Source organism: Epinephelus fuscoguttatus, linkage group LG22 (genome assembly GCF_011397635.1).
Source record: "Epinephelus fuscoguttatus linkage group LG22, E.fuscoguttatus.final_Chr_v1".
Taxonomy (NCBI): Eukaryota; Metazoa; Chordata; class Actinopteri; order Perciformes; family Serranidae; genus Epinephelus; species Epinephelus fuscoguttatus.
In genome coordinates this window covers 33,471,582-33,481,436 of record NC_064773.1, presented here as the reverse complement: position 1 = coordinate 33,481,436, position 9,855 = coordinate 33,471,582, and the positions used below count along the sequence as shown (strand labels likewise).

The window sequence follows — 9,855 nt, the reverse complement described above, 5'->3', positions numbered from 1 at the left end:
ACATATAAGGTTATATGACAACACAGCATTCAGTTGCTAATGGCTAACGTTAACTTATTGTAGCGTAGCCTCTGAAACATTAACGTTATCTTCCTTGTGCGTTTCCACATGTTACTATCATTAGCACTGTAACCTTATTCTAAAACTCATCAGTCATCACTGACTCCGGTTTTAAAACTCCGGGGTTGCATTTGACTGTCTTGGTTGTAACATTACACTCGCTCTCCTCTTGTGTGTATCTAACGTTCAATGCCTATCATAGATGTAATGAGGACATAATGGAGGAGGGGGGAGTAGGCCTTTGGAGGAAGGTGGAGTTGCAGGAGGAGGAGGATTGGACTTTGCAGGGAGGCGGGAGTTGTGGATGTTCAGCTGCTGTGTGAAATGCAAGAAAGGTAAGAGTTGCTTTAATGTGACTATAACCTGTGTTTTATAATAACAATGAAACTGGGGGATTTGAACCCACAAAGAATTGCTGTGCCGTCCATTGATTGGATGCAAGACTCCAGTTCGTTTTTACTTATGTTTATTAACACCGTAGAACTAAATGTGCAGACAGACAAAGAAAACACAACATCAGCTTGTTCAATATTTAGGAAAATAGCATTACTCAGCATTGCAGCTAATACAGATGAGGAAAACATAAGCTAGCACTAACCACTTTAGCCTGCTTCTCAACCAACAGCAGAGCTATCTTAAAAACTTCTCCCAGGCAATCTTCTCAGTCCAGTAGAGTAAACTTTTCTTCATTCTTACATGCATATGTAACTGTAGTGAAAAACTACAAAGGATGGAGTGACAGAAAACAAACTAGCAACGTTACATTACCGCTGCAGGTGCTTCTCAGTCATTGAGTGAATTTTTTATGCAGGTAACAAGCGCTACTTCTGGTTTGAGACACTTCCAAATAAAAGCAGGTGTTTCAAAAATAAAGTCACAGAATGGCTGCAATTACAATTGCTACTAACTTACCCTTCGTTCTCAAGGAAACTATATTATTAATTTCCTTGTTAGCTCTGCAGTGTTTTTAGAATTCTTTTTTTGTTTAGCTAACTTAGTATACAGGGTGGAGCATTTATCAGCTAAAGAGCCCCATATTTTTCTGAGGAGTTAAAGTAGACCAAAAAAGAGAGTGAGAACTGTACATAGATCCTTCAGGTGGCCACAAACCCGACTTCAAATTAATGCTAATGTTGTCTGCCAGCTAGATAGGTGCCGTAGCATTGTTCCGACCTCTCATTGTTCTGACATCCCATTAGTCCAATGTCCTGTTTTTCTGATATGTGATTATACTAGGCTATACTGTATTTGTGTACCATAGAGGATCAACAATGCAACAAAAGCAGGCTACTGGTCGAGATACAAGTGTCATAGAGAGGAGAGAGTGAAACACCATAACCTCCTGTTATTAACTCTGGGGTCAGGGTTGTGTTGGGAGCTCTGCAGTGCTCAACGGCTCCCAGCGGACGTATTTCTGCCTTGATGGTGCGCCGCGACCGGCTCTGGATCAGCTGGGAAAGGCTTGAGGGGAAGCAGGCTCACGGCTTATGTGTTTGTCACTTTCTTTTTTATTATTTATTATTATTATTATTTTAACCCACACCAACGAAGTTGCTGCCTTCGTTAATTGGATTGGTTAGGTTTAGGCAAGAGACTGGTTGGACAATGATATGTCAGTGTTTTGTTTGTAGCTTGTTTCCACTTCCCCCAAATGGTCACATCAGTTAGGCTACTCTAGGACTTTGAATGCAGGGCTTGTAATTGAGAATTTTAGTTAAAAAACTATGTAACTTTTTGCAACGCAAAAGTATGGCAAAGTGACAATTAGAAGATAATGGTTAATACTAAGACATTTTGTTACAGTAATAACTCATTGAGAGGAGTCATGAGTCAGTAAACTGCCCCAATATTACATAGCAATGTATATGTGAAGTTTGCAAACATTAGCCACCATAGGTATGGGCGGATTATGAGACAGTGGGGCCCTGGTCACAGACACACAGAAGGCCTCAGTACATTGGACCAAAACACAAAGAGTTGATAGTTCAATCAATCAATCAATCAATCAATTTTATTTATAAAGCCCAATATCACAAATCACAATTTGCCTCACAGGGCTTTACAGCATACGACATCCCTCTGTCCTTTGGACCCTCACAGCGGATAAGGAAAAACTCCCCAAAAAAACCCTTTAACGGGGAAAAAAAAAAAAACGGTAGAAACCTCAGGAAGAGCAACTGAGGAGGGATCCCTCTTCCAGGATGGACAGACGTGCAATAGATGTCAACATAATAAATTAACAGTAATCCATATATGAGACTGAAAGAGAGAGAGAGAGAGAGAGAGAGAGAGAGAGAGATGCAGGACAGACGGCAATGAAAACAGTAAACAGTAGCTTACAACAACATTAATAAAAGTAATAATATTATCGTTATAGTTCTGGCTACTGTGGTACAATATGTTGAAAGTATGTATTAGTATCTGGCAGTATACATGTGTGACAATAATCATAAGTGTATAATAACAGTAGAAGTATGACTAATGACTAATGATGGCAGCAGCAGCAGGAGGCATCTGGCAGGACCACGGCAGCAGCACAACCACACATGTCACGCTGTCCAGACACCGCTGCAATATGAGTTAATCTGAGAGACAGTGGAGCACAGAGGCTCCGGAGAAGAAGCCGAGTTAGTGACATCCAGAATGGCCGAGTTAGCAAGATGCAGTAACAGAATACGAGAGAGAGAGAGAGAGAGAGAGAGAGAGAGAGAGAAGGAGAGAAGGTGCCCGGTGTATTATAGGGGGGTCCTCCGGCAGACTAGGCCTAAGTCAGCCTACCTAGGGGCTGGTACAGGGCAAGCCTGAGCCAGCCCTAACTATAAGCTTTATCAAAGAGGAAAGTCTTAAGTCTAGTCTTAAATGTGGAGACGGTGTCTGCCTCCCGGACCGTAACAGGAAGATGATTCCACAGGAGAGGAGCCTGATAGCTGAAGGCTCTGGCTCCTGATCTACTTTTGGAGACTTTAGGGACCACGAGTAACCCTGCATTCTCAGAGCGCAGTGTTCTGGTGGGATAATATGGCACTATGAGCTCTCTAAGATATGACGGAGCTTGACCATTTAGAGCTTTATAAGTTAACAGTAGGATTTTAAATTCAATTCTGGATTTTACAGGGAGCCAGTGCAGCGAAGCTAAAACAGGAGAAATATGATCTCGTTTCTTAGTTCCTGTTAGTACACGTGCTGCTGCATTCTGAATTAGCTGGAGAGTTTTTAAGGACTTACTAGAGCTACCTGATAATAGAGAGTTACAGTAATCCAGCCTTGAGGTAACAAAAGCGTGGACCAATTTTTCTGCATCTTTTCGGGTCAGGATAGGCCTAATTTTCGCAGTTGGTTAGCCTTTTTTGTTGTTTTGTGTCTCTTTGCAGTTGCTTTGTATCTCTTTGTAGCTGTTTTGTGTCTCTTTGTGGTCATTTTTTTGTCTCTTTGTGGTTGCTTTGCATCCCTTTGTAGTCATTTTGTGGCTCTTTGTGGTTGTTTTGCCCATTTTTGTGTTCATCTTAACTCTCTTTGCATGTATTTTCAGCCGTTTTGCATGTGTTTGTAGTTGTTTTGTGTCTATTTTTGTTTTTATGTGTCTCTTTGTAGTCGTTTTATGTTTCTTTATCGTCATTTTGAGTCACTTGTATTTTGACAGTTACAGACGAAATGTTCGGTCTACATGTCATCTAAAGTAGGCTATACATGTGTGCTCATACCCTGACCTTCACCTAAGAAAAAAAACATTTGTAGTTGAATGGATGTTCATGTGCCACCTGATGGCTGCCTACCCTATATCACAGCCTGCAAGTGCCCAATTTGAACCATATTTAATTTCTTTAATGTCCTGTATTTCATGGCAGTAACAAAAACACGTTTGCTATTGACAGCAGTTCAGAACAAGACTTAAGACACTGAAGAGACACAGACACAGTCATCAGATATTGCCTGAAGACACAACTTTATTAATAAACCAGCAAGCAAAGCATGTAAAATACAACGCAAGATGCCCAGGAAACAGAGACAGGCATGTATAAAAACCCAAACAAACCATAAAAGTGGAGATGGGCAGCTGAAGCCTTGCCAACGGCTGTAAACAGAGTGACAGAGAGAAGAAAGAACAATGGGAGGAAAGAATGAGCAGCCGTAAAAGAGGCGGCGGGACCAGAGTGCCGAGGTTGTTGTTTGCATCCACACAATAAAGACATTCACAAGTGTCTGGTAAAGCGCAGGGACTGGTCTGCTGGACTGGAAATTGCTGTGACAACTGTGGAAGAGGTGCTGGACCGGTTGTAAGTGATGCCTCAGGTTAATAGTCTGATTCCAGATACTGCTGCTGTCATGACACTACAGTGAGTTGCAGAATACAAAACATAGTTAATGCTGGTTATGGGTTAATACTCTGCTCTCTCCTCTCCTGCAGCCAAAACCTGACTTTTCTGAGAAAACAGAGAGAAAGAGAGAGAAAGGACGCTGTTCACCCATCAGTGGTAATATGATTCACACAGGAAAAGAGTGTGTGGATTAGATAGCTATCTGATAGCTAAAAAGCCAAGTGTAAATGTATCCAAAAAGCATTAGAGATGGATTGACATCTGAGATGTTTAATAGGTGTAAATACATCCATCTGATGCATACTAAATGTTATTCCTCCCAAGTGTAACAATGTCAGTAAATGGTCTCTTGTACAGGGTATGCCCTCAAGATAACAGCAGCTGAGGTGACACTGATATTACACTGAAATTAGCCATTTTCTTTCTGTCACATGCAAAGTGACAGAGGAATAAAATGGCTCTATCAATTCAAACCACATACAGACAGTGGCATGCTGCTTTACGGTTGGATTCCTGATCAGTACGACCCCTGAATGGTGAGTTAGAGCCTGTGAAGGCGTTATTAGCTACCTAATTAAACTGTTGTTGTGATGTGAAGTTTCTCTTGTTCTAGTGTGTTTTAGCTGTTATCAAACAGCTTCAGGGGCATTATTACCACCCTCTGGACTGATGTAGGGCTGACCCTCATGTGGATGTAGCCAGAAGACGGATTGTAATCAGATGTGTGATCTGGCTTATGGTATGTTCACACTGAATCCGAGTCAATGAGCCTGATCCCAAGTCAATGCAAAAACATGAACAGACCAAGTAATGCGGCGTGCAACTTTGCATCACATTCAGTGTGAACACACCATTAGAGGTTTAAACCTCTGCCCAAACCCCACACCCAGGATTAGAGTCACCAATTCAGTGACCAAATGTCTCCCCTTCCGTTCCTGAGATATGACATTAAATAATGCCCTGAAAAATGTTTTATATGGAATATTATGATGTAACAGTGAAGCTGACCTTTGGTCTTTTGGATATAATATATATATATATATATTATTACTTCATTAATTTATCCTATTAGACATTTGTGTGAAGTTTTTGTGAGTTATGGCCAAAAACACATTTTTTGAAGTCACACTGACCTTGACCTTTAACCTTCAACCACAAAAATCTAATCAGTTTATTCTTCGGTCGATTGTCTGAAACATCTAAAGAAATTACCTTAAGGTGTTCTTGAGATATCATATTCACAAGAATAAGACAGACACGGTCACAGTGACCTTGACCTTTAACCACCAAAATCCAATCAATTCATGCTTGAGTCCAAGTGAATGTTTTTTGCCAAATTTGAAGAAATTCCCTCAAGTTGTACACAGGGGACAGACAAACACTACGGACAACCCGAAACATAGTGCCACGGCCGTCACTGATGCAGAGGCCTAAAAATCACGTATAGGCCCCAAACCTTAAATTGTATCTGCATGGACCTTAAACATTGAAGATGAGGGTTTGAAATCTGCCTTTATAACTGGGGGACAGTACATTATATATTATCTACAGTGTTTGGCACAGCTGCATCTGCAACTGAGCAGCAGCTGCTCATTTTTACCACCCCAGGGTATATATATTTTATTATACACAGTAAATACAGTGCAACAACAAATTGTGTCTCAAATGCTGATAACGTAGCCATCATGTTGTCACAAAATCTCAAGCAATGTGTTAAGAATTGAGTATGCTGCTCCTTAAAGCCGTTACTTGTCCAACTTGTATGTGATTGTCAAATTATTCTGATGGTTTTTGTTTTAAAGTGAGAAGAAAATTCTGGTGCTATTCTCACGGTCACATCCTGCTTTTTGTTGTTGTTATTGTTGTTGTTGTTTTTTGATACCACTAAAGATCATTGATGAATCCTTGAATTTAATGTCTAAGTCAGTCTGGAAACCCTGATACATTCTGTTAGTATAAATGAGCACTAACAAGACAGAACTCCCTCACTCTTTCTCCCTCTCTTTCTAACACACACACACTCACATACATCCATATACATACATGAAGCTCACATATAAGTGACAATCAGTGATGAGGCTGAAAACCCTGCAACACTATGAGCAAAAAAAAAAAAAAAAAAAAAAAAAGATAATCTAACACAACAATGTCCAAGCATTGACAGTGAGCTGCTGGATGGATTTAGGCGTGATTGGCATCTTCTCTACAGGTTTGGCTTCACCTCTTACAGTTACCTTCCATGCATCCACTTGGCCTGGAGCCACTGCTGCATCAAGACAACTGCTAATGCACTCAGTGTCAGGGTTAGACCGACAAGTGGCAGATTAAGGGCAGATGTTAGTGTTGCCTGGCTAAAGAGACTTAGAGGTTTTTCCAGTTTGTTCAGTTAGAATATAAACACCAGATCTGTGACATTGAGACAAGCCCCAAGTCAAGACAGGCAAGTCCAAAATCAAGTCCCAAGTCAAGGCCCAAAGTCAAGACTGACAAGTTCCAAATCAAGACTGACAAGTTCCATGTCAAGATAAGCAAGTCCTGAATCGAATCCCAAGTCCAGTCCAAAGTCAAGCCTGACAAGTCCTAAATCAAGTCCTGGGTCAAGATTGATAAGCCCAAGTCAAGTCTGAAGTCGTAGGTTGGAGAACATGCAGACACCCCACAGAAGGGCTCTCCCACCCCAGGCTCAAACCAAGAAACCTCTTGCTGTGAGGCAACAATACTAACCACTGCACCACTGTGCCGCCAACTTCCAACATTTCCGCCAAATAATAACATAAAAATGGGATGCCCAGTGGCTCAGTGGGTAGAGCAGGCGCCCCTTGTACAAAGGCTGTGACCCACCTGCAGCAGCCACAGGCTCAATTCCAGCCTGCGGCCCCCACCTTCATGAACTTGTACATTAGCCTACATTAGCATGTAACATGGTCACAGTAGTAGTAGACTAAACAAAGTTGCTCATATCCATGAACCATGGCTACTTCCTAAAGCCTCTCCAAGGGGGTCCAAGGTCAGGAAGGATTTATAACCCTCTAGCATGTTCTGGGTCAGCCTCGGAGGTGAGCAAATGAATGCAACACTATGAATGCCACTATCCCCAGTTGAACAGCTTTTACATCTCAACCCTGTCACAGCCAGCTTTTTACCTCAAGTTACCATTTGGAACAAATATAAACACTTTTGCCTTGAGAAGTGCCTAGACAATACTTTCCACTAACTAATCATTTTCATACACAGATTTTTCATGGATTTGCAAATAATGGAAAGGGACTTCGTCTGGAAGGGGGACAACCCTAACATGAAAACACTGAATGGCTGAACTGGCTGGTTTGTCTGTGTATTTCAGTCATATAATATCTGCACATAGCCTGAATCCCTGTTACTGAATCCCTGTTGTGAATGCGGCCATATTGTAGGAGAATTTTAATGTAAATATTGACATTATCGATATTGGTGTTGAGTATCAGTATCTGCCTTTAAAATCCCATATCGGTCAAACCCTGGTTAGTATATACACATGTACATACACAGCAGTGGGAACATACTGTGGAGGTAGGGGCTGAGGGAGGTTTGGTTTAACTATTGACCAAGAAATTTCAGTGAATTCTTAAGAAATCTGGACTCATTTTGATCAGTCCACAAGGATGGGTTGAACATATTTAGACAGATTGCATTCTGGGAAAAGTCTTGTAGTGTGATCCCACTGTCAGACTGCACTGTTAAACTTCAGACTGACTGACTGAATGGAGACGTGGGAGCGTGGTGGGAAGTGTCGACTGTACTGCAGTAGATCATTGGGGGTACAGAGGCGGTACGGGGTGAGGGCGGGGTCAGGTGCTCCTCACAGGCAGAAGTCAAAGGTCAGGTCGGACTTGCCCATCTTCTGTCTGTACACGGCGTCAAACTTTTCATTCATAGACACTGTGAAGACATCCTTCCACAGACCAGCACGACCTGCAGACAGGACACAGGAGGAGAAGGAGGAGTTTTAAATATTGATAAAACATTCAGTTAAAACAGCTCACAGAGATAGCATCCTAGACCTGAAAGTGATTCAGCAGCCAAGACTGGATGACCAAGATGGCCCCAGACCTACAAGAGTCCTAAAAGCTCCAGACTTAATGTGTGTTTGCTTTAATGTGCTAATTCAATAGAAGTTTGTATGGGAATGTGCAACACTAATGCACAATACATATGACATGGTAGAGACCTGCTTTGTTAGTTAATCCTACAGATTATTTGTAGTTTTGTTTTTAATCAAATTCCAAATACCAAATCTGGGGTCAGGTAATATTTCACTATAGAAACATTGTGCTCATGAGCTGGCTGGGGGTGGATGCAGCAGCTTACCTTAAAGGGATAGTTCAAATTTTTTGAAGTGGGGTTGGATAGGGTACTTATTCAAAGACAATATATTACATAGAGTAGATGTCAGTTGGCACACCCCTAATTTGGCGAAGTGGCAGCAGTCCAACATGGAGCAATCAACTGCTGTGGAGGGGTCAGCAACAAAACGTGTTTTGGCCACCTAAAGAAAGTCTCATCTAAAAAAAATGTATATCAGTGTACACTGTATTTAGAGTATTTTCACTGGTTTACCTTGCTGTCAAACAGAGGTTTCCTTTGAGAATGCCATGCTCACTTCCACTGTCTGATTGTTGCAGGTAAGCAGTTGGTAGAAAGTTTAGACTGCTGCATAAGTATTAGTAGGTTAATAGTGGTCTTGCGTCCAATATCAGGCAGCTCTTCAGCCAAAATGCCAGGTGGATTACAGCCTGGATTCAACATATTAAAGACATTCATTGGAAGAAGTAAAGTTTTCTTCTTTTTTTTAAATCCCATTCACTCATTAAGCCTTGATCTGAGTGAACAGATGACAAATGGAGCCCCCTGGACTTGACTTTTGTTGGCAACTATAATTTATGGTTATGTATTATTTATGCATATTGTTTAGTTAAATTTATTTGGACTTATGTTTTTACTTGGGTGTCCTGACAGGCTGTGTTCATATTTTAAGAACTTTTGAGCTGGTTCATTGTTATTACATGGTTCTAAAACGCTCTTCTCATTCTTGCATAATGTAATAACTTATTACATTATTACATTATGCACAAAGCTGTTATTACCTTATACGCTCATGATTTTATTACATTATAAGCCGATTATTACATTATGAACTTTTATTACATTTCTGTTATTACATTATGAAGCGTTATTGCATTATGAGCCATTATTACATAAGTAGCTGAGTAATGGCCATAAAGGTGTTTTATGCAGATCATTGTGATGTCATGGTGAAGCTGATTTTCAACCTTTTGGATATAAAATGTTGTCACTTCATTATTTTATCCTATTAGACATTTGTGACATTTTGTCATAATAAGCATATGAATATTGAGTTATGGCCACAAACATATTTTGTGATGTCATATTGACCTTGATCTTTTACTTTGTACTACAAAATTCGAATCAGTTTATTCTT

The 9,855-nt window shown here is 40.8% G+C and overlaps 1 protein-coding gene across 1 annotated transcript in view; it reads right to left on the bottom strand.

Annotated features, from left to right (window-relative positions):
- Window positions 1–3,968: 3,968 nt before the first annotated feature.
- sult4a1 (sulfotransferase family 4A, member 1) overlaps window positions 3,969–9,855 on the bottom strand; it is a 52,513-nt gene continuing 46,626 nt past the window's right edge. Inside the window, exon 7 of the mRNA XM_049567122.1 lies at window positions 3,969–8,327. Within this exon, the coding sequence (XP_049423079.1) occupies window positions 8,215–8,327 (113 nt within the window). The 3' untranslated portion in view covers window positions 3,969–8,214. The remainder of the gene's footprint in view (window positions 8,328–9,855) is intronic.